The 25,474-nt window shown below is 39.5% G+C and overlaps 1 protein-coding gene across 4 annotated transcripts in view; it reads right to left on the minus strand.

The window, feature by feature from the left end:
• Sorcs1 (sortilin related VPS10 domain containing receptor 1) overlaps positions 1 to 25,474 on the minus strand; it is a 466,212-nt gene that overhangs the window by 290,635 nt on the left and 150,103 nt on the right. For all 4 annotated transcript variants that reach the window (XM_076834120.1, XM_076834123.1, XM_076834121.1 and 1 more), the window contains exon 2: positions 4,871 to 4,938. In XM_076834120.1, the coding sequence (XP_076690235.1) occupies positions 4,871 to 4,938 (68 nt within the window). The remainder of the gene's footprint in view (positions 1 to 4,870; positions 4,939 to 25,474) is intronic.

Genomic DNA, 25,474 nt, shown 5'->3' on the forward strand with positions numbered 1-25,474 from the left:
CATTTTATAGGGTTCTTGGAATAAATTTAAAAAAAAAAACAACTGAGAATACTTCCTAGCACATAAGAAGCATTGAATAAGGCTAATCAGGCATGCAGTGGTTTAACTCCACATGCAATTCCACTCTATGGGCCCCTTATCACCCTAACCCAATTTTTAAAAAATATTTTCAACTAGACAAACAGCCAGGACTCACTGTAAGTAAAATAAAGCAGGTTGTCAGAGACCAGTGAATAGTATATTCCTATTTTCTTACACAAACACATACACAAAAACTCAGTGCCATAAAATGTATATATCTATTGGCATTTTTTACTTCGGCTCTAAAGATATGAAGAGAATCACCCTGAACTATTAATACCACTGACCTCAGGAAAGCTGGATCTGGGTGGGAAGTAAGAAACTACTAGCACTGTTTTTATTCATCTTAGCATTTTTTGATATTATAATGAGTATAAGTTATTTTTGTGTAAAAAAAAATAAGGTTTAATAAAATAAATGTATATTTAAGTCCAGAAACCAAAAGCAGGTCCACGTGACACAGAAAACGGATAGGAGTGGGAGTTACAAAATTCAGTAGAATCCAGAATGCAAAGGAACACAAGGCAAGTGGCTCCTGACCTTGTGTGGAGCTTGGCTGTCTCCTGCCCACCTGGGGGAGGTGCCAAATGTTTGCAATCATGGATATGCACAGTGCCATTGGGTTCCTGTAACATGAAGAGCGCTCTTGCAGGGAAATTATCACACACATCATTTTCAGGGTGTGTATCTGTCCAACAGCCTTGTGTTTACAGCTGAATGAAAACCGAATTTTGAGAAAAACATTCTTCACTGCTGGCATGGACAATCTGACCCAGGCAGACCGTGGCTCTTCCCCGAGACAGAGAGAAGAAAGAGAAAAGAGGCTTCCAGGTAATGGGCATCAGGCTGGGAAAGCTCACGATCTTCAGATCAGCTTGCTTCAGCCTGAGCCCCAGAAGCTTCCGGAACAATGCAGACTGCCCTGCTGCTTGGAGCACCCTGTGGCATGGGGCATCGTCTCCTCACACACCACTACGGAACTTCTCTTGATAATCACTATGTGTCTCCTGGGAAAATGGAAAACAGCGCTGGGAACCAGTGCAGAATCATTGAAAAAGCCTAGCCCATTCTCTACTCTAACCATATGCTCCTTTGTATCAGCAAAGCAGATTTTGCTGCTTGAGATGTGCAGAGTTTTTGAGATCCGGTGGGAACCTTGCTTGTAGTTTGTGTGAATCTGAAAATGGGACGCTGAATTTGACAAGTCAGCCAAGGCAGTCAATGTCTCAGACAGGCTGGTGGGTGTGTGCCCCTTTAAGAGTGAGCTTTCAGCTCCCAGAGTTCCCTAGGGCTTTCTCACCAGCTAAACCCCTCTCAGCAGCTGATTACCTGAGTACAAGAGGGAGAGAAGACGAATATATTTCTTCTCAGAGATACTGTATCTAGATTTTGACATTTTATTTATCTCAACCTTTAAGCTTATCTTGCTTCAAAATGGTAACACGGCAGTGCTCCACAAATCTCAAAGCTTAATCCACCCTATAGTGGAGCTGGTTTTAAGGTGCAGTTAATTGTTCTGAAAGGGATCCTACCTCTCCTCCCAGCTTGACTCCACAATGCAAAACAAAGTCAACCACTTGCTCCAGGATTAAGGTGTAATCAAAGACAAGACCAGCTGGGAGCAAAAGCTCATTAATTTGCTGCAGAGTCATCTGGGCCTGGCATCCCTGGCTTCTAGATCCCGAGAGGGTTAAAGCCCTAGGTCATGGAGAACCAGGTCAAACGTCTCTTGGCCTCTAGCCTATGCTAACACCCCAAGGGGGTTTGTCACTTGCTTGCTTTTGATATTCAGCTGACAAAACTTTCAAAGACTAGGCTTCAATTAAAAAGTGCTTGTATCTACCTTTTAGATTAGAAGCAATTTCTCAGTATTTTTCAGTAGTAGGGAAAATGCTGATCAGAATACTACAGTGTATATATGTATATGTACACGTGTCTGTGTTTGTGTATATATACATATATAGATATATACATATATATAATACACACACACACACACACACACACACACATATTGGGAGGGGTGGGTAGAGAAAGATGAACCAGAAGACAAGCAATGAATGTATGCAATTTCCTAACATGTCTGTTGGCGGGTTTATGGGCTGCTACTTACTAATTACGTGACCTTGGGCACACCCTAAAAATTAATTAAGAAGTTGTAATAACACATGTCTATCACTAAACACAATGCCTGAAACATAGTGAACACTCAATAAATTTTCTTTATTTCTAATTGTTGTCACTATTACCATTATCATCAGCATCATCACTACTTTGATTAAACTAGCAAGGTGCTGGGTTAAGGACTTAAAGGCTGGTTGAAAGGAGAAAATATGCACACAAGCAAAGATAAAAAGTGACACTAGTTCTCCTCTTTATTCCAGCACTTATGGTTGTGTGACAACTTGTCTATTTGTGTTAGAATGATCTATTTCTGGGATCTGGCACTTCTGGGTGGTGCTTAAGTCCCTTATTCAGTAGAACTACATAAGAGGGGTTACATGCAAGTGTATTTCTCTCTCACCTTAAGTGTCTGCAGATTTCAGTCCCCCTCCAGAAATGAACCTTAGAAGAAAGAGCCCCTGTGCTATTAATTCATGGACACACTCACCTCCCCCTCCCTCTACCAGAAAAATCCAATGCAATAAAGGAGTCTATCAATACATTTTTGTTGAATAAATGGATGAAACATGGAAATTATATATGGATGATCACATGATAGAGATAAAATTTTTTGAGTTTGCCACTCAGCTCAGAAACAAACTGAGCATCATCTATATGGTAGGTCCTGTGCTCAGTGTCATGGGTGCCACAAGGATGTGTAAAACCTGCTCTGGGGTGAGCACATGGCTTCAAATTTTTGCATAGGCTAGATTTCTACATCGAAAGAAAGAACTGTTGCAGGAGAAAAATTTTCCACACTTGGTTATCTAGTTTCCCTCAGGCATGGCTTAACTAAACTCAGAAATGTGGGGCTCTGTCTTCCTGATCTTTATCCTCCACCCACCCAGCATTACTGCACTTTTCCACTGAATTAACACCTCCTTCAAGGTTCCCTAATCACTGATACGGGTATCGTGAGCTGCTCAGAAGTGTGAGTCCTTTCAAAGTCTGGGTGAAGTATTAAGCATGTTTTTTTTTTTTTTTTTTTTTTTTTAATTCTCTCTTTTCTTTTCTAAATGACCTCTTAAGTGTGTTCTCTTCCTATTAAAGTAACAAAATGTCCAGATGCTAATAGCACAGAGCATCCACAATAGCTATTTCCAATATATGACATGCACAGCCAATAACAATTATGGGTATCAAAGAAAAACATTAAATATTTTCAGGTATTATATATATATATATATATATATATATATATATATATATATATATATATACACAGATGGAAATACCCACAGGCCATTCTTGCCACACCTTCCCAAGCTTCAGCCCCTGAGGTTGCTCTCTCAGATGGGACACTTACTAGTATTGGACTGTGGTGTGATTTTTTTTTATCCTTCACCCTCTCATCAAAAATTGGAAAATACGTTCTTCCTGTGCTTCATTAGAGAGAAAGAAGCACACTGAACCTGAGCTCCATGGTCTAGGACAACCTGCTCCTCAAGCCCCTCTGAGTGCCCTTCCCACTGCACGGCTAGAGTTACGGCTGCTAAAACTTCTGTTCTTGTGGATCAGAACTGCTTATCTTTTAACTGCTTATCAAACTACACTGTATTGGGCAGATGCGCTGTTGAAAAAAGATGGCTTTTATTCTTACATATGTACATACATTAGCGAAACCCATCAAGGAAGCACAAGCTTACTTACAAAGATCCTGATCAAGACTTACTGAATATGAACCATATGGTAGGTGCTAGGTGCTTAATACACTGAAGAATCACACTTTTATTGAGGCTCCTGCAAAACTGTCCACAGTTTCAGAGACATCACTTAAGATTATCCCTAAGGTTATCATCATCCTACCCTTGACTCTAAGATATATCAGGTGTTCCAGGACTAACCCATATGAAGCAGCATTCTTTGTCTCCCAAGATGGGTTAAGATGTGGGCACCTGGCACAGGATGGCAAGAAAAGCCAATCAGGAGTGAGAAATGCTTAGGTTTTTGTTTTGTTTTGTTTAAGAAATAACATGTATTTGTTTTTGAAGGCATTTTCTATTTCTAGTTTCAGACCCTCAATAGCCCTACTACAAAATTGTCCTCATAGTCAACAAGTTACTGAATTAATCTGTCCCTGAAGTATTTGTGCCCGTCCATTGGCAACAGTATTATTTACGTGTATATGTGAGAGGCTATAGAGTGTGAGTCCCAGATGTAAGGAGGGTGTGTGTGTGTGTGTGTGTGTGTGTGTGTACCTGCACACTGCTAGTGAGCTGCAGGACAATGGAAGGCAAGCTGCGAAAGCACCTCACAGGTAGGGAGTTCAGCTTCCGCACACAGAGGTTGTACTGCTCCCTTTTGCAAAGACACCTCTCTCTCCCCTTTGTTCCATAAGTGCTAAGTAAGGACGATGGAAGCCGAGTACATAAACACAACCTAAAGAAGAGCATAACAAAAATACATGCTGGAACAAGAGAGGAGGTCTGTGGAGAAGGTAATTCTCTGGCTTGCCTGGAGACAAAGGCCAACCCATTGCTAAGGACAACAGAGAAAGAAGACAGGAAGCAGGGATGCATAGAACCAGGAATCTTCCCACCAGGAAACAGTAGTAGAGAGTGAGAGACAGCAATAGCCAGCATCATGCTTAAATAACAGTAATTATTGGCTGGATTAATCTACGTACCTCCAAAGTGAGCTCTCTGTGATGCTCCCCAGGTTATAGTCATAGAGCTTTGTCAAAATGAGAATCACCTGAAGGCAAAAGAGGAAATCATGATTAGTCTCAAATAATTACAATTTCTTAGAACTGAAATGGCCCAAGGGAAGGCTTAGGATTCCTTTCATGGGTGCTTAACAAAATTGCATGAATTGTTACAGCATTTGCCACACTCACCGGGGAAAGGTTAGCTCACCTTGCACTTTCCTAAGAGTGAGGCCAGATCCCCTCCCCACCTTTCTCCCTGTCACTCTGCAGCAAATCACTCTGCCACTCCAAGCATTTCTGGCATTTCTTACCCCGGTGGATTGAACACTTTCTTTGGGAAAGGCTGGAGAAGCTGTCAAATATACACCCCACAAGGTAACCTCTGAACAGATGGTTGGGAGTAAGGAAAAAAATCAATAAGGCAGTTCATATCCTTCTTAGCTGGGCTACCTAGAAATGTTGTTTTACTTCTCTGAACCTGGATGTCCCCACCTATTTACCCAGGTGGAAGGTGATATTATCTCCCATAAAAGGTTACTATAAGCAGTTAAATTAGGTAATAAAGGCAAATTACATGTAAATATACATGGAGTTCTGAAATGTTAGTTCTTTTCCTTTCTCTTTCTTTGTGAGTTTGACTTTATTTCTTCTAACTTCCCAATTTTGGTGAAAACCATTGGATACAAGGAACTAAATATTACAGAAGGGCCATTCAGCAGCAATTTAACCAGAGCAAGTCTTAAGTTTTATGTGATCGTGAGACTTACAGCATTTGTGGGTGAGAAGCCTCCATGAGAAAAAGAATATAAAATCAAAACTTAGCAAAAAGTCCTGGGAAGGAAGTTGAGAAATAGAGACACCAGAACCTAAGCTTCCTTAGGTTCACTGCAGATCATCCTCTGATTTTGTTTTAACCCATCTTTATTTTTGACCTCACTCAAATGAAGTGAAACTGTTTAATCTATCCCTTCAAAACTGAAGAAGTATTTATTGAGTCCAGATTTTTCCTGATGCCAAAGAAATACAATGAGGCCTGAGAGTGTGTGACCCAACTAGGACAGGACATGCTCATCAGGGAATAGGGGACTTGGTGGACAGTTCACCAACCCCTCTCAGTACCAATCAACATCAGGGTAGCTTGAGAAAGTGGCTTCTTTTGGTACCTGCAGCAATGCTCAGAGTCCACCTGGTTAAATATAGGAGGCCCAGGACACTTGGGGAGATTGAACACAGCAGCCTGCTCCTGACCACCGACTAGCCCATCCTGCTCAGTCTGATGAAAGACAAGAACACACTGGGTCTACTTGGTTTTCCTTGAGCTTCATATTTCCCTCCAGGAACTCATAACCTAGAACTTTTGGCCCAGTCCTTCTGTTCCCAACTCAGCAGAAAAATGTTCACATCAATTTCCAGATTCCCTCTGAAGGCCAAGAGATCAGTTCTAGCCACCATGAGCACAGAGCATTCTAACCTTGAGTTCTGAGGCAGCAAGCTGCCCAAGAGTGCTGAATCCTTGCAAGTTCCACTCTGCTGCCACAGCACTTGATTTACAGGAGCATCAGTGAGCAGATTCTTAACACTCTTTTTCACAGCAAGCAAACTGGAACTCTGTGACCTTAGATTTGTTCTGAGCTCAAGGAAATGAAGAACTATGGTAATCCAAAGAGGACAGAGATCCCTGCAGACCTGTCCACTACTCCTTACCCCCAGCACAGGCTTCCTTCTAGGAACTTGCTTCTTTTGCAAAATGTGAGGTGCAGGGCACCCTATGGACACATCAGATGGCACGCCTGTGTGTGGGGGGGTGCATATGCTTAACAGATTTGCATGCCAATTAAGTCGCTCTAAGTGCTAAATTTCAATCACAGCCATCCCAGGAACACTGATCAGCGGCAGCAGGGTGGCTGTTTGTTTGAATAGTCAGAAGGATGTTGCTGCTTCACTTCAGTACAATTTTGCCGAATGTGCCTATAAATCCCCTACCAAGAAAGTGGGGTGTGGGCATAAGGCATTTCTAGGTAGTTGCTCAGGACCCCAAGTCCCAATATGCCACTTATCAAGAGTTTATGGCAATAAACTATACAATGAAGTTCAGCTGGTCACAGGCCATGTCTCCCATTCATCTGACAAGGGAATTCACAGGCACCCCAGAGAAGGAATCCTTTAACAGGGCATTTAATGGTGTGAACCGCCTGCGCACACTCAAAGAAATTGTTTAAGCAATTCCCAGGGCGGGTGAACCGGAAGGTGGAAATGTGTTCTCTGCCTCCTCTTGCTGGGCTAGGAAAACTAAAATGCCAGGGATATACTCAGGCAGTTTATCAATACTGAGCCAGAAGAGGTGTCCTTTATGGCATTTCAAAGCGTATCAGTGCAAATCAATCTGTTTAATCTTTCTGTTTTCAGAAACAGAGTAAGAATGGCAGCGGAACTGCTAACCTTTAGTTATGTTTTCAATCGATTATTTGAGGTCTCTCTTCCCTTCTGTGCCCCTTTCCTGCCTGTGTGTGTTCTTCTACCTCCTCACTCCTGGAAGTTAGTGATGCATGCTCATGTTAGACCCGCTTTGCTCTTTGTTTCCTAGTTGTTTTTTTTTTTTTTCCATTGCATTCATTAGCTGTGCTATTTAACAGAATCAGCACCTATTAAGGGGGCTGAAGCCAAAAATCACAATCCTAAAGTAGAAAAGAGTGAAAGCTGCACTTCCCTGCCTTTTCTGGTCCTATTGTCTATAGTTTTGCATATTTTAGAGACTTAAAAAAAAGTAACTGTTTCTTTAAGTGAAATGTGGTATGTACTTAAATGATAATTTATTTTCATTCATTCTATTGACAATTTTCAATTTTATGAGTTCAAGTGTATACCATTTAATTTTTTTTATAATTTTATTTTATTTATTTATTTTACATGGTGCTGTTGAGGATTGAACCCAGCGCCTCTCATGTGCTAGGCAAGGGTTCTGCCATTGAGCTATAGCCCCAGTCCCAATATACAACTTAATTTTAAATTCAATAAGAGCAAGGCTTTTAGCTGAACACATACACTTGCCCAAATTGGAGTAGCCATCACTTCTCATTCATTTTTCCATCTTGTCTTCATTTATTATAGTACCAAAATACTTCTGATTCAAAACAATAAGCAGTGACCAAATGATAACAATTTTCATGTTCCTCTCCAAACCCTAGGATAGTATCTTTAAATAGCTTTAATCCAAATATCTATACATTGATAACCTCCATCTACGTTGTACCAAGACTTCAGCATCCAGTTATTTGTGGAACTTTCCACAGTGACTTGTCTCAAGTGCCTGCCCCAACATACACCAGTCTCAGCACTGCTGTCATCACAGGAAATCTGCCCTCGTCTTGCTGCAAAAGGGTTGCAGAAGCTCCTGGGAGGAACTTGACTTGGTCTGTTCTTTCGTTCTTTTAGAGAATGCTGGTGCCCACCCAACAAGCCACTATTCTCCAATCATCCATTCCTTGGCAGGTGAGAGGGTGCCAGACCCAGAGCCAGGTTCTGTAGAGGAATCTATAGTGGGGTCTGCAAAGAACTGAGCAAAGCCTTCCTCCCTGTGCCAACAAGGGTTTCATAACCTGGGTTCCTGAACTATCACCTTTCTGCCAAGTCTTTCACAATCCAACTGAATAATGCCACCACCTCTGGCCCCTGGCCTTCTGTTTGTGTGGGGGTGAGAAACCTTCACAAAGGACTCTGTGAGAAGAAATGTCAGTTCACTCCTCCCCTCCTTTAGCCCCAACCTCCTTCTGCACTGGCTTACAAAACAAAAGCATTCCTGGAGATAAACAGAGACATTAGCATGTGGATGATAAAACAGAGTGTTCCACTATTAAATTTGCTCAAGTCAGTGAAAAACATTCTGTTGTACCAAAATGGCAGGGCACAGGGCAAGCGTTCCTTCTTGGTATGTGTTTAAATGGATCAATTTGGCAGCACTGTAAATTAATAGGCAGTCTTAATCATGCCAATTATTAGCCATGTAGCAATTCTTAGTATGACTGTATTTTTAATTAGTAATTTAAAAAATGATTTAGAAATGAAACCCCAAATATTTAAGGAGCCCTTGGAACACTCTCCTAGGAACTCAATTCTATACAATGTATTTTAGAAATATTCTGTTGTAAGTACTAGAGTGTAGGAAAGCAAAACTTGTTGTAAAAAAATTTTTATTTTTAAACGGCAGTACAAGAATTTCCTCTTCTTTTCTTGGGGAGGGGGAACAAACATGTTTTCTCCCAATTTTTTGCTAAATGAAAGAATTCATCCCATTGGAAAAAGGAAAGAAAGGGGGCAAGTCTACGGATTTGTCTGGACACTGTCCTCTGCTTCATCTCACCTCCATCTCAGAGAAATCTTAGAAAATGGGGATGCGTAATTTTTGAGTCATTAATGATTTGCATTTTCTCTCTCTCTGTTTCCAACTATGAAAACAAACTTCAAGGGAAACAGAGTGTGCCTGAGCCTCCTTCACAGTGGGCCATTTGGGCTATAGGATCCTAAAGTCTCTTTCATTCTGAAGGTCAGTAGCTCCAAATTCTGAGTAATGACAATGACAGGATCCTACTCTATAAAACAGTCTGTTTTCTTTCCTTTCAGTCCTTAGGGTGTTTTTGTAATTGTGACACAGGGAGAGACCCCCACAGAGCTCAACTGTGCTAATGTTCACAATTCCTCTCTCCTTGGGGGTGGGTCACAATCTGCCACCTGTGAACAAGGGGAGCCTAGTTGACTGATCAGCAGGTTGGTGCAGGGGCTGGCTACCTCCATCGCTTTCCAACCAGCTTCCAGCAGGTCTAGAAGTTTCTTCATTGTCCCAACTCAAAAGACGACCCTCTTTGCTTATTGCAGCAACTTGCAAGAGTTTTGGTTGGATTCATTTATATGAGTGAATAAAAGAAAACATAGGGACAGAGAATTATAAAGGGCTTGAAGAGACTTGTAATAATCTGTCCTGAGGGTGGAAAAGTAGGATAAAAATGTGTTCGATACTCAGAAATTTGTTTTTACTAATTTCTTTGCACTCTAATTTTAGAGAAAAGAAGAAAATTCACAACGGATTTTCCTTAAAATATGCATGTTCCAGATTGTGTCTTTGTCTAAGTATTTATCCAACTTTCCAGTTTAAACTTAGGTTTTCATTCTTCTGGGGATCCTTGAATCTTTTAAGAATCTGATCGCATAAAATCTATGATCATGAAACAATGAATGTAACTTCAATGATATCATTGATCTTCTGAATCCTAGAGAGGTCATGAAATCAAGAATAAGAACATCTATAATTCTCAGAAAATAAGAGCTTTTTCAGAAGAAAGAACTTTCAACTCTAAAATTCTGCGCATTTAATTCAGTAAACATGGAGTAAGTCCTGTTAAAAGGCAGGATACAAAAAAAAAAAAAAGAAGAAAGAAAGAAAGAAAGAAATGTGATGTGAAGGTACAAAAGAGAAGTGAGACTTGGTACTGATCACTAAAAGCTCACAGTGTGGTGGAGAAGAAAATGTGTACACAGATCTTTACAAGCCAAGGAAGAAAAGGTATGAATGAACCAGGAGAAAGTTGTTTATAACTTTCAGAGAAGAATAAAAAAAGGCATCAGAAAGAACAAATTCATAGAAGAGGAGGCACTCTCAGAAGGCATGTGTGACGTCCATAGAGATTGGGGAGTGCAGAGATGGCAGTCTAATGGATAGATCCAGAGGTGTGAAAGCTCAGAGCATTAAGAAAACAAGGAGCCCTCAGGTTTCCCTAAAGCTTAGAGGTTGAGTAGGAATGCACACAACACCAAAATACAGAAATAGGCCTTGGCTTTGTGGTGAAGGGCCTAAATATTAAGATGGCAGTGCTTTGCTGGAAAGGGAAGAGGCTTTGGAATCAAAGACCAGATTTTGAGTTCCAGCAAGTTTTAAGACTCATTAAAATGTCTGTAGCAAGAAGAAACAAATCTGGAAGTGACTCAAACAATAAGGTGCTTATTATCTGGTGTACTAGAAGCCCAGAATTTATGTAGTTCCAGGACTCACTTAGAGTAACAACATCATTAAGGATAGAAGTGATGTGCATGTGTCTTGTCTTAGTGTATCAACACTCAGGGCTACCTCCCGTCATGTGTGCAAGGTGCCATAACATGGCTTTCCTTCACACAGAAATAGCTACATCCGGTAGAGAAAAGAAGGGCCTCTCTTGCCCAGAATATGTTTAATTTTGTATTATTATTATGACTATTATTATATTAATATTACTACTATTATTTAGTTAGGGAGTGTCATAGCTTTCTATCCCTGAGATAAACAACCAAAATACCTGAGATAAACAACTACATGGGGAGAAGACTTACTTTGGTTCACTTCAGTCCATGATCAGTGGCTCCTTTGTTTGTGGGTGGGGAGAAAGTGGTAAAGCAAAGCTAATTACCTTATGGTAGCCAGGAAGCAAAGAGAGAAAGAAGAGGGTCCTAAGACCCCCCACAAGGGCCCAGCCCCAGTGACCTAACTTCCATCCATAGGTCCCAAATCCTAAAGATTATATGCTGCACAATAATGCCACAGGTTGGTAACCAAGTCTTTAGCCCATGGATCTTCAGGGCCATTTAAGATCAAAACCATAATCAGGAAGAAACGCTCCCAATATTCCTCCCAGCAAATTCCCTTGGCCCTCCCTGACCAGGGTAAAGCCGTACATGTGCCCATGATGAAGACTGGTAAAACATTCTCTCCAGCAGGCGGCTGACTGTAATAGCAAAGGAAAAGCAGAGTGACTGCTGAGTGACAACCAGTGTGTGATCTTGAATGAGTCACTTGAGTGCCGAACTGACATCTCTTATTAATAACACCTAGCATTTACTGGATGTCCACTCTGTGTGCCAGACAAATTGCATTATCAAGATCGTTTCGAATAATCATTTTTGATGAGAAAATTGAAACATAGAGAAGTTTAGTAACTTGATGGCCTAAGCTAGCAAGTGGTGGACAAGTCCAACTCACATGACATCCAGAATCCTAATCACTGCGCTCATCTGTCCTCTACTGTCCTCTATGCTGTCATCCACATGAGTATGGTTTTTAGCCGAGTCCAGGCAGAACCACTAAAGCCCTTACTTTCTGTTCACTTCAAAAGCATTTATTGAAAATTCATTGTCAGACCAATGCTAATCACCAACCCCTTCCTCTCAGAGTCTTGGGATATGAATTTCAACTCTTTATTGACCTCAAGTCAATGGCATTTTAAAATTTTATTTTAAAATTTGTGAGCCCCGGGGAAATACCTTTTAGGAGTCGATCCTCCCAGTGAACTCACTAGCAAACTTGGCTGTCCTTGATCCTGGGGGTTTCCTGATGGTGAATGTACCTTTACCTATCTGTAGATTTAAGCAGACTCTTCTACTGTATCATCTTAGGGAGATTTAAGTGAACACGTAATTGCATAACTTTTGAATCATCAAAAGGAGTGAAATAAATAACTTCTAAACTGCATTAATGTGCACCAGAGAGGATCTGAAAGGTTGGTATGATACCTACACACACACACACACACAAAACCATATGCACTTGAAGTCATCAGAAAGCAGTCATCTAACACACACAAGCACAGCTGGAAAAATGAAAATCCAGTAGAAAGAGAGGGTTGAATTTGGTCTTTGTGGCCATCCAGACATCAGTTAGAAGATCTTTGCCTCTGGAAAGAATTTAATCCACAAATGACCTTCATGTTTTGTAGCAGCCCACAGAAAACATAATGTAATGTTGATCTATGTAATATCCTCTGCATGACACTGAAATTGAGTGAGTTACACAGCTACTGCACCTCCTCTGGGGAGACAAGACACCCAACAGTGATGCAGACAGAGATAGAGCTATACCAATAACAGAACCAACACAGGACACAGAGCAAATTTTAGCATGTGCATAGTGGAACACATTTTAGCAAATGTGTCCCACCTATGAATCTGTCCCCTTGCAGAGCCAGAGGTTATTTGCAGCTAAGATTTAAGGCCACAGTCTGCACAAAAGCTGTGAAGCCCTTTCCCAGGAATTGCCACATGAGAAAAACCGCAGTTCCCATTCAAGGTAACTCATGTCTCTTCCTTCATCTGCTGAAAATTGTTTGTGCTTATTAGTAACAAGCAAAGAATGCTAGTAAGAATAGACCATTAGACTCTAGCCCTAGAGCCAGGTCTTTATATCTAACAAACAAATCCAAGCTTATCAAATCCACTACACAGAACTTGCTTTTTGATGAAAATACCATCTTTGATCTTTGACAGGCTCTTCTATTCCCCAAGTGGAAGGATACTATTGACTCAAAAAAAGCCCTCCCTCCAAAATCTATTAATCTCACAATGCCAGAAAAGACATATGAGTATACTTCAGTCCTATGTTTCCTACTCCACCACTTCCTCCTCTTTCTTCTTCTTCTATTCGATAATAATATAATGATCTTCCCCAAACACACATCCATATCTAGTGAATAATGTTGGTCATTTAATATTCTTCCTCCTCCTGCTAAATTGCTCTGCCCTAAGTGATGCTCTGTGTATCCTCCACATTAATCAAGGGAAGAGACGAGCTAAATTAAATTACATTTTTATTTTTCTGGGTGGGGGGAGCCGAACTGCTGTACTAATGTTATCTCAAAGAAGTACCGAGCTGAAATAATTATACAAAAATATGAGGAAAATTCATTTTCAAGACAAAAATCTACCTGTGGATAATAAATTACAAAAGTGAAACAAACCAAGAGGTGAAAGTGACTGGGGCTGGGAAGTTAGGTGACAGAAGCACAAGTCAGGGTGGTTTTTGGAGAGCCAAAGGTGAAGGAAAATTTGCAGGCTATCCTGCCCAGTGTCACAAACTGTGCATCCTGTTTAGTTACCCTCAATAGTACTTGGAAGTGGAGGGGCATTATATCCAAACCATCCACCTTCAAGTTAGTCCCTCATCAAATTAGGTCGCTTGGTACATGGCTACAGAATTCTCTGCATTTGGAAAACAGCAGAAAATATTTATAGCATTATCTTCTCTCTGGAATAAAAGAGACAGATGCACCACATGCTTAAGCAAGAAGGCAACAGCCTGGGTTTGGTAGAAGAAAGATGGAAGGGACGTGAGGAATAAAGATATTCCCTCCAACTTCCCAATGCAATGATCTGAGAAAGACAGATCTCCACAAGCTCAAATCACTCTGTCTGAATCATAGAAACTCTCTAAATATTAAGACTCTCCCTGTGTGAGAACCCACACAAAACGACACACCATTAAGCAGCAAACTGTGTGTTAACGACGAGGACCTTTCTATTCACTTGCTTCCTTCTACTTAGCTTCAATGCAAAGAAATGAAGCACGTCTTTCCCTCTCCATTTTTCCATCTCAGATTTAATGCTGTTATTCATAGATCCAAAGGGGTCAGCTCAATTCCAAAAGATGCTATTTTTCAAGGTTAACAGAAGATATTGCAGGAAACTAATAAATTAAAAATCTGTATATTATGGTGATGCAAGTGTCAAAACAAACCCCAGCATGATATTGGATTAAAAAGTAAAAAGAATATGAATTTATATGTTTTTTTATTTTCCTCTCATTTTCCACATAGCACAACTAAAAAAAAGCATAAGAATAAAACAATAGAGACAGTCAATAAGCTAAGATTATAACTTTTCCTTTCCTATGGGCTAAGGAAGAAAACGAAAAACCATTTTTCTCTTTTAAAAAGAATAATAAACAATAACAATTGACTTCTCCATTAGCAGAATTTTTGTTTTCCTTGTTCCACCACAACTTAGCACTTAAAGGTGATCCACAGCTTTTAAGAATCTGTCATGAAACAAAAATTCAAATAATATCTTAAAACCCCATGTAAAAATGAATGAATAACAAAGGTTCCCATTGGAGGGAAAAATCCCCACAGAGGTTAAGAGACTCTTATATATAGTCCTTGTCTCTTAGTTATAGAACCAAAATAGCTTTATAAGACTCAAATTCTAAATCTTTGCAATGTCATGGCTAGTGAATGTTTTTTAATAGCCATTTTTACTTTTTTTTAAGAAATATAAAATTGGAAAAGATAGGAAAGAATATTCAGTAACCTATTTGAGAATAACATACATTGTGCTTTTAGAAGAACTAGTTCTTGAATAAGGACTATTTGAAAGTAAAGAATAATTTTAATTCTTGTTTGTTTTGGTACTGAGGATTAAACCCACTTTATCCCTGAACTATATCCCGTCTTTTTTATTTGAGACAGGGTCTTACTAAATTGCTGAGGCTGTCCTTGAACTGGTGATCCTTTTGCCTTACTTTCCCCAGGTCGCTGGGATTAGAGGCATGTGCCACTACACCAAGCTCATAATTTTAAATTTTTATATACTGATTTGATGTATGAAGCAGAAATCCCTATTTACAGAAAAAAGGACAGAATTGGGCCAGATATAAGTTAGAAAGTTGCAAGAGTTAGACATGAGTTGTAGCAAACAGAATCAGGCACAGACCCAGGTTTTGTGCGGATGAAAGTTTTGAGCTTGGGGCCTCTTTATAAGAAACATAATAAAAAAATAAGTAAAATGGAGTTCAGAAGCAAATATTTATTAGACTGTGAAATTAGATCACAAGAAATTATCAGTCCCTTAAAGACTCACATTCTTTCCTTCTAAGAAATCTTCAGGTGCTTTAGTATTAGTGAATAAATAGAAAGGTTTTCTGAATAGCATTTTCGTTATCCATTCATCAACTGAATGGCATCTAAGTTGGTTTCACAGTTTAGCTATTGTGAATTATGCTGCTATAAACATTGATGTGGATATTTCCCTGTAGTATGCTGTTTTTAAGTCCTTGGGGTATAGAGCAAGGAGTGGGATAGCTGGGTCAAATGGTGGTTCCATTCCCAGTTTTCCAATGAATCTCCATATTGCTTTCCAAATTGGCTGCACCACTTTGCAGTCCCACCAGCAATGTATGAGTGCTTTTCCCCCACAACCTGGCCAACACATGTTGTTGTTTGTAATCTTAATAGCTGCCATTCTGACTAGAGATGAAATCTTAGAGTAGTTTTGATTTGCATTTCTCTCATTGCCAAAGATGTTGAACATTTTTTCATGTATTTGTCGATGGATTGTATATCATCTTCTGAGAAGTGTCTGTTCAGTTCCTTGACCCATTTATTGACTGGGTTATTTGTTTTTATTTATTCTTTTGGTATTAAGATTTTTTTCGTTATTTATATATCCTAGAGATTAGTGCTCTATCTGATGTGCATGTGGTAAAAATTTGTTCCCAATTAGTAGATTCTCTATTCACCTCACTGATTGTTTCTTTTGCTAAGAAGCTTTTTAGTTTGAATCCATCCCATTTACTGATTCTGGATTTTAATTCTTGTGCAATAGGAATCTTGCAGATAAGTGGATGGAGTTGGGGAATATAATGTTAAGTGAAGTTAGCCAATCCCCCAAAAAACGAAATGCCAAATGTTTTCTCTGATATATTCATAATGGGGTTGGGGGAGGTGAGCGTGGGAGGATTAGACAAACTCTAGATAGAACAAAGGTGAGGGAGGGGAAGGGGCACAAGGGTAGAAAAGACAGTGGAATGAGATGGACAACATTACCCTAAGTATATGTATGAAGACACGAATGGTGTGACTACTTTGTGTACAATTAGAGATATGAAAAATTGTGCTCTATATGTGTAATATAAGTTGTAATGCATTCTGCTGTTATATGTAACAAATTAGAATAATTTTTTAAAATAAAATTTTAAAAAGTACAAAAAAAAAAAAAAGACTTTCTGATTGTAGCCTGGCTCCCCCTTCTCATCTGAAACTGTCTACAGCTCCCCCAAACTCCCAGCACTGAGAAAGCCTTATGCTCACAAAGGCTCTGAATCTTAAATTTCATTAGCTTCACTATAAATTCGCCTTTGGACAGGATTCCCTATTGGATGCTCATTATGCCTTTTCAATTTTAGCAGCCCTAGGCTAGGGATCAAGAAATAGGGACTGGAGCCCAAACTCCTGCAGCATACTATGGCAGAGAGAGAGAGTCAATATACCTCTTCCAGTTCTTAGGGTTTCCTCCCTGGCTTCTCTCCATGCTTGCTGGGTCCTCCACCATATCATGCACTGCGAATACCTGCACCGGCTCCACCTTCAGGGCTGCCAGTCTTTGTAATGCTTTTCACCTTGGTCAAGCTAAGAACTCTTAAGTCTTCCTTGACTCTACTGGCCCCTTCTTTCTTTAAAGCATAGCTAGTCATCAAGTTTTCTACAGATCTAACCTCCCTCAACCTGATCTGGGCTACATCAACTCTCACTTAGAAGACTGCTCTGCTTCTTACACTGCCCCAGCCTCATGTTGCTCTCCTTTGTCATCCTGTACCTTGCTGCCATCATAGTATTTTTAAAAAGGTAATCTTATTATATTTCCACACTCTTTAAGATATGTGTGTGTTTGCACACACACAGATAAAAACAAAGATTAAATGGCATAATATGACCTAGAGGGCCAAGCCAGTCCTGCCTCCTGCCTTCATGTTTAAGTCAAGGTCATGTCAATGTCTGTGTTATTCTCTGAGCTCACACATAACACTCTCCCACTGACCTAGAGAACTTCAGTATTTGCTGATGGTCTGATTGACTGACGGTGGTTATATTGTGGATAGGCTTTTCCAAGCACTAACTACATGTTCTAGTTACATGAGCAATTACTGCAGCTGGCCTGCAGAGTTGATTTGGATCACAAAACCCAGAGTAACTGTAAGCAAAGAGCATTTCATCAAATTCCAATTTTAGGAATGTTAATCCAAATACCTTGGATTTCCTCTTGAAAGCTTAGCTGTTTAATGGATTAAATGCCACAGATAATTCAATGCCATGTACCTCTTTTGTTAGGGCTGAGTGGTTGTAAAACACATCTATGATCCAATCCAAAGGTTTACAGAGTCTTCTTTCCTTCCATTCAGGAGTGGTAGCTTTTATGCAAAAATCTATGGGATTCCTGAAGATGGGCCAGGACACTGCAGACATCTATTTCCAACTCTCTAAGTTTCTCCTATCTAGAAAGGGCCTGTTCTGGACAGATGCAAACATACCCCGTATAGATTTATAATCAAAATCTAAATTCCAGGCCTTTCATCTATTTCCCATGAAATTCTCTAAATCTACTCTGCCTAATGGGGGCAAAGTCCCCAAAAGTATGTATTGTGGCAGAGTTTGGGGGCCTAGAGTTAATAGTTGAGAGGGCTGCATTTTGGTTACAAAGTCAATTTTAATACCTTAAGTAATGACTGTTATGGTGTGGTTACGCAGTGTCCTCCAGAAGCTCCTGTATTAATGCAGCAATGTTTAGAGGTGAAATGATTAGATTAGAGCTGAAAATTGGTCACCCATCCTAGATTGAATAGACTGGCTGGGTGGTAACTCTATTTGAGTGGGGCATGACTGAGGAGGTTAGTTGCTGGGAGTAGCCCCTGGGGTCATTTACTGGCCCCACACCTACCTCCTCTCCTGACCCCACCTTAAGCTGGGAAGTTTTTTGCTTTTGGCCTCTTCCCCCATGAGGTGCTGCTTTACCTTGAGCTCAGAGCAATGCAGTCAGCCATCTATGGACTGAGACCTCTGAAACTGAGATTCCCAAACAAACTTTTCCTGCTCTACGTTACTCTTGTCAGGCATTTTTGCCAGAGCAACAAAAATGTTGACTTAACAATGACTTTAGTTAATTCAGTTATCCTCTTTTTCTTTTTTTATTAAATAGGATTAATGAAATTAGAATTCTCTTTTCCAATTGAATAATTATCACGAATTTACTTTAACAGAGTGACACTAAAATACTTAATAAACATTTTAAATCACATAATCTATGTACTTTCTCAACTACCTATGAAGGCAATACTTTATTCTTTTCCTTCTTTCTTCTTGGGCAAAAATTGGAGAGTCTTACTGACTTGACCAATATTAACTGGTGCAGATGTGGGACAGCTGGGATGTGAACCTGAACAAAATGAGCCCAGAGCTCAAGTGCTACCACCATCCTATGTGGTCATTTTGGAGAAGGAAAATGAGTTTCAAATTATACTTCTTGCTTTCAAGAAGCCCAATGCCAAGGTTTCTTTGTCTGTTTATTCCAGCTATCATCTCCCTATCATCTATCTACCTATCCAGCCATCTATCATTTTTTAAGAGTTAGCCACTGCATATTATTTGTTCTGCTAAGTATTGTCAGAGATACAAAGAAGATACCTGCTCTCATTGCACCATAGTTGGCGGGAAGAATCAGAGCCGACAGGTTTAAATTGAGTGTTTTAAAAATGGAAGAGTATGAGAATAAACAGAAACCAGAAATCCCTAGCTAAATGTAGACAGGAACCTGTTCAAGCTCTTATGGTAAGCTGGAGCTTCTACAAACAGCATGCCATTCAATCTACTGCACAAACTGGGGAGACGGACTTGAACGAGCTGGCCTCAGTACATGATTTTCTTGGTTTCTATCTGAAGGTGGAGACTTGAGAGATGGGCTATGTTAGCTCTTCTATCGTTCTGATTCAGGGATCATCTTTGTATCGTCCTCACAGAGACTTCTGTGGATCCCACAGGCAGAGAGCACACAACCCTGTTTCTATCTGGAAGTATAGAACACAGAGGGGTCACGTTTAGGAAAGAAGAGTGAAGACCTCCAACAATCTACTTCTTTGCTAATAGAAGATTTCATGAAATTAATATTACTCCTGTGTTGCTAAATGAAACACAGGGAATGAGGCTTCCAATGAGAAGTTTAAGGAACACTAGTGACAAAGTATATGTCTATCTCACATGGAAGTTCAGTTGCAAACATAGATTAAGTATGTCACTGCTGCACCTCTCACTTTGTAATCTTTTAATTCTAAATCAAGACACCAGTGAAATTTAGAATTCCAACCCCCTGTCTGCTCCAGGAAATGCAAATCTCCTAGGAAAGAACCCACTTACTTCCTGGCCTTATGACAGGGACTAGGCCATTGTGAATGGCTATAGAAAAAAAGAAGCCCAGCTGTTCAGGAACTGGAACAGACATGCAAGAGGATTCCTGCACCCAGCCAGAGGGCTCACTACCTGACTCACAAAATGATTGGGGAGAGAGGAAGCAAGCAAGCAAGACAGAACTCTCTTCTTTTTTCTTCCAGCCTTCTGCAGCAGCAATCCATTTTCTTCAAAACTGATCCTCTTCTTTAGGTGTCCTTTTTTTGTTTGTTTTTTTTTTTTTTTTTTATCCTTTAAACTGTCCAAGATTAATGTGGCAAAAATAAAATGCCCCACAGGCTGCTTATTTTGACGCTTACTACAGCACATAAAAGTGAAGAATTAGCATGGAATGAATAATTTATTTAGTGCTTTACTGTTGTTTTAAACAAATCACTTCCATGAAAGCAATGTGTATTCAAGCAATAAATCACTGTTTAGCACTCTGTCACAAGGAAAAGATACCACTTGGCAGAATTATTGAATGGCAGTGCCTGGCAGGGAGGCAGGCACAATAAAGATAAAGACGATGTCCTTGCATAAAATGGGTTTTGCCTGCATCTATAGGTCAGGCTGGAGTGCACCATCCTTTCCTTTATCCCCAGGGTTTAATGAGCACCTACTTCTGCAACTGTATCTGAGGTTATGACTAGCCTGGAGTAGCTTGTTAGGACCTAAGAGTTATTATTATTTATTTTATGATTGCAATTGCTGTGGACCAAACACAGAGTCTAAGTGCCAGCAATAGTCCATTGAAAGTAAATAACTTCTACACTCTTGGATACTCTTTTTGGAGGCTTCATACATATTTATTTAATTTGCTTATGATAGAGATATATGCAAAATGGTGTGAGAACTTGCCTAGGAGGAGGTGGAAACGTGTATTGGTTTCGTTGTATCCAGGCTGTGGTTCAGTCAAGGGGCTAGGAAAATGGCTGGGAGAACATTCTCTACAAAAGTCTGCCTGGGAGATGAGGAATGATAGTGTGATGGAAATGTATGGGAGCTGAATGAATATGTTGATGGGTTGAGAAGAAAGTAATAGAAGAGCAACAGGAGAAGACATTTAAAAGGAACCAGCAGGGATGTAGGGTGACTTCCACAGGCCCCAGACCAGAAACCAAACCAGAGTCAGACTCCAAGATTGAGTTGTTGAGGCTATTATATACCAGCCTGCTAACCACCCAAATCTATCTGCATCAGAACCACAGTAGGGAAAACTGGTTCAGGTCAAAAGACAGACAGACCCCAGTTCTTTAGTAATAATCAAGTGACACATGAAACGGTTCAGTTGGCCCAGATTTGTGAAGTTTTCAAGGTGAAAATAAAAGCCTAGATTTTGTTGAGAAAGGAAACAAAACAATTACCATAGCTCTACAAGACCTTTGACTACAAATTTCCAAGTGTCTCTTCTTTTTTAAGTGCCAGTGCTGCCACATAACCGGAGGTCTGACATTTGCGGCAGCAATGACCAGAGCCCTCTATCACTCCTGTCAATGTCTGATAATTAGTACTGGATGATAAGTCCTGCTGCTAAGAACATAAAAAGACAAAGGCTTGTTTTTTACACATCTGGAGGAGGAAAAAACCCTTCTATCTTATCAACAGCATCAGAAGGTTTCTGAATTATCTCATTTCACTCTGGTTGAAATAATCATAGCAATCGCAGGTGACCCACAAGGACTTTAGAGAACTGGTTACTTCCCAACACTAATTTAAATGGTTTAAGTGAGAATAAACTTTCAGTCTCTTCTCGGTGGTTTCAAATTTCCTTCAAACTTGTTGAAAGCTGAAGATACTTACGGCTACTAGAGTGAAGGTGACAGGCTCTGAGAAATGTCATGAATTTGCTGCTTCATATCACCTTAATAATATTAGTTGGTCTTTTTTTTCCTCCCTATATGGGTGTCAGCATTTTATCAGGCTCAAAGAAAGTTCAAAATGTTGTTGGCTACCTGCCAGACAGAAATGTTTTACCCTCAGGAAGAAATTAATCAATGAACAACTATCTATTGAATGTTTACTATGTTCAAAGCAGAGCTAGAAACCTCTGTGGGAGAAAAACAGATGAGTGAAATGTAATTTCTGCTCATCTGGAATTTACAATCTTGGTAGAATCTTATTGTCACTCCCCTATTCAGAAAAACAAGTTTCCCTTGAATCTGTAGAATTAATTTACTATTCAATAGCACATGGAAAGTCTTTCCTATATAGCACATATCTTCTTTCTAGTTTTATCAGCTGGTCCTTCTTGCAATCCTAAAATTCTGTAATTCAGACTTCTTTCTATTCTTTGAACTACCATGAGTTTTTAGGATTCTGGGGCTTCCTCAAATTCTAATACCTAGCTCAAGGGTCACCTCCTCCATGAAACCTTCCCAAACTCTCTGGGATGAGTTTATTGTTTCATTTGTGATTCTTTATTATTATATGAGTTCATTATGACCAAAGTATAATATTTTTATTTGTTTACCTGTGCTTTCATTAGACTGTAAATTTGTTGATTTTTTTAAACTATGTACTAGATTAGAGCCTCTCATAAAGGAATTACCAACATATTGTCAACCAATAATAATCCAACAGACATTCCTGTTTTAAAATAGGAGTCAATATGGGACCAATGAGATTATTTATAGGTGCAGGTCTACCATAAACATTGATTCACAGTAGGTATTAAATAATAGTTTGATCAGAAGCATACATTCCCACTGAATTTCATACTTCAAAGAATGATGGACCATAAGTTATATTGTGGAATGGTGGCACATTCAGAGAGCGAGTGAGCATGTTAGGTTTGTGATTCATTATTAAAGCAGCCTAGAGACCAAAATGATGCTAAAAAGTGTGGCTACACAAACAGTGAAGAGTCATCTGTGGATTGTCTCTAAAGTCAGGCTGAGAAATCTCTAGAAGACTTTTCAAGTGTGCATGGCAAAATATAGACAGCAAATAATAAATTTGAGCATATAGGTGATACAATACTGGAGATATAAAATTTAATCTGATAGCTATGAGAAATGGATTAGCAAGAATTATTAGATTTTTTAAAAAGATCACACAGAAAATAATTTAGGTGTGTGGGCCAAGAAATGTTTATCATAACTACTTCTATTCTGTAGTTGTATCATAAAAATAGCAAATAGATGATATGTCAACAATTTGGTATGTCTCTGTTTGAATAAAACTTTATTTACAAAAAAATAATACAGGCAATTAGCTGGACCTGGGCCTCATGCTGTAGGTTGCCAACTCTTGGATTTGAGCAATTACACAACTGAAAGAAGATATCCAAGAATCAATTCAGATATACTAGGGTAAAATTTTAGAGGCTTGAGCCAGAGTATTAGAAGTAGAAATTGAAAGACAAAAAGCAAAGAAAATTGGATACTCTAGGGGAAATTATATGATGATATTTTAAGGTTTTAAACAAAGAAGACTGTTTAAATTGCAGATCATTAAGCGGATGATCTGACCAGAAAACCATAGTAGCCCCACATCATGCTTTGTTTGTCCTACATAATACTGGTCTTCAACGTGTTTCCAAAACAAAGCGAATTAATTACCATCATTTAAAAATACCAAACTGACATTTTTGCTTCTCTGAAAAATATGCTGGAAATCTGGCAATACCAAGTTTATATTACCACCATGAGCAATTTGATAAGCGAGTGGAACAAGCTACCTTCGGCTTGCAGACAAGAACTCCCCCATCTCTCACGTGGGCACACTCAATGGCATCACTTGTGAAGCTCTCACAGGCCCTGTAAACCCCGATTTCCATATCTGGAAATCTGACTATAGCCACATTCAGGTTGTCAGGCTGGTGTCCTGACTCAGCCACCTTCTTGGGAGATGACCTCTGTGAGTTTTAGCTTCCTCAGCATAAAGGTGGGGTATGCTATCTGCTCCTACTTAGCAGTATTATTTTGAGGATCTACTGAAATATTATGTATTATATAAATCTCTTCCATGTGGCAGTCCCTCAAATATCAGATATGATGATGATTATCATCAAGGGAAACTGAAGCCCAGAGAAATTAAGCAAACTGCCCAAATGCACTTGGTCAGTTGAAGGCAGACCAGTAATGAACATCTTATGACTCCCAGAACCATTTCCAATACCCTGAGTATGTTCCACCAGAGATACAACTGAGATATCTGGAAACCTAAAAAAAGGTATGCCCTGGAACCAGGAAGAGAAAACAAAAAGAACAAGTCAGAGATGATGGACCAGCATGTCAAACCATTGCCATGGGTTATGCCCAAATGCAGCATACTGGGGTAATATAAGAATTGTATGTCACTGACTTAGTTTTTAACTAATGCAATGTGAAGAAATTCTAGAGATTTGTGCCAGAGAATAAAACCCAAGCCACATCTCAAACCAAAGTTTGGAGATTTTCAGGGGCTTTTTAACCTGGAGAATAAAGGTTGGCAGAAATACTAGCAAAAATACACCAGAGCATCTCTGTCCTGTTTAAGAATTCTCAATCCTTGAGTATTTCAAAAGTGGAGAAGAAAAAGTGCTAAGTCAACCACCTTCAGCTAATTAGTTCTTTCTACATGGTGACTTTAAATCAATGATGAGCAAATTTCTCATACTTCTCCCCTGGCTGAGGAGCTTTCTGCCACTCACCATCTATCAGTTCTGTCTGTGAGTGGCCTTGCTGAGTTCTGTCTAAATGATATCCAGTGTTCTGGTCATATGCATTCCCTCTTTTCTGCAGCATTCAAGGAAATATGCTGGTGGCAGCTGTTTGTAATAAGCTGAAGGCCTGTGCAAGACCAATTGTAACACAAAGGTCATATTTTCCAAGCTGTTTATAGATTGCAATTTGTAAGGTTATAGTGTCACAAGCTGTCAGTAATTCAAGGTGGAGAATTACAACAATTAATAGGTCATCAATTCTTCATTCTTCTCCTCCAACACTCATTCCCCTAAGAGTTTTAATTTATTTCATTTAAGCTTGAATCCTTGAACTATGAACTGAAGGTTTCATTTGATAATGAGGAAAATGGATGGTACAATATAAGTAATTCCTTAACTAATTTCAGGGGATCTGAACCAATCTTCAGACCACATTTAGGAATACTTCATAAAAATCATTTTCCAGGAGTCCAGCATTCTAGTAAATGTGCTTATGTTGTTGGTATTCAAGAGGCTTAACACCTACCCCCCACAAGACGTAAATAAATAAAGTGTGAGGAAAATGTTGCTGAACGGCACTGAACACTGAAAGATGGAGGAGATTTGACCTGTAAGAATTCATTAATGATAATTGTGTACTACCAGCAGTCTGCCCAAATTCTTTAGAAGAATAGTTAATTCTGAATTCTAATACAATTTGGCTACTGAATTTGTTGGACTTGGTTCCTTTGGAAGGTTATAAACTTCTTTCAGTACTTCAAGACAGCTATGGATGCTACATATACTATCTTTAATGAACAACAACTGTAAGCAAAAGTCTGGAGTGATCTTCCAAAGCTTGCTCATTTAACTGAGTTTCAGCTTCTTCAACATAAAGGTGGAGTATGCTATCTGCTCCTATATAGGATTATTTTGAGAATCAACTGAAATACTATA

The sequence above is a fragment of the Callospermophilus lateralis genome, chromosome 15, assembly GCF_048772815.1.
Source record: "Callospermophilus lateralis isolate mCalLat2 chromosome 15, mCalLat2.hap1, whole genome shotgun sequence".
NCBI classification, from domain to species: Eukaryota; Metazoa; Chordata; class Mammalia; order Rodentia; family Sciuridae; genus Callospermophilus; species Callospermophilus lateralis.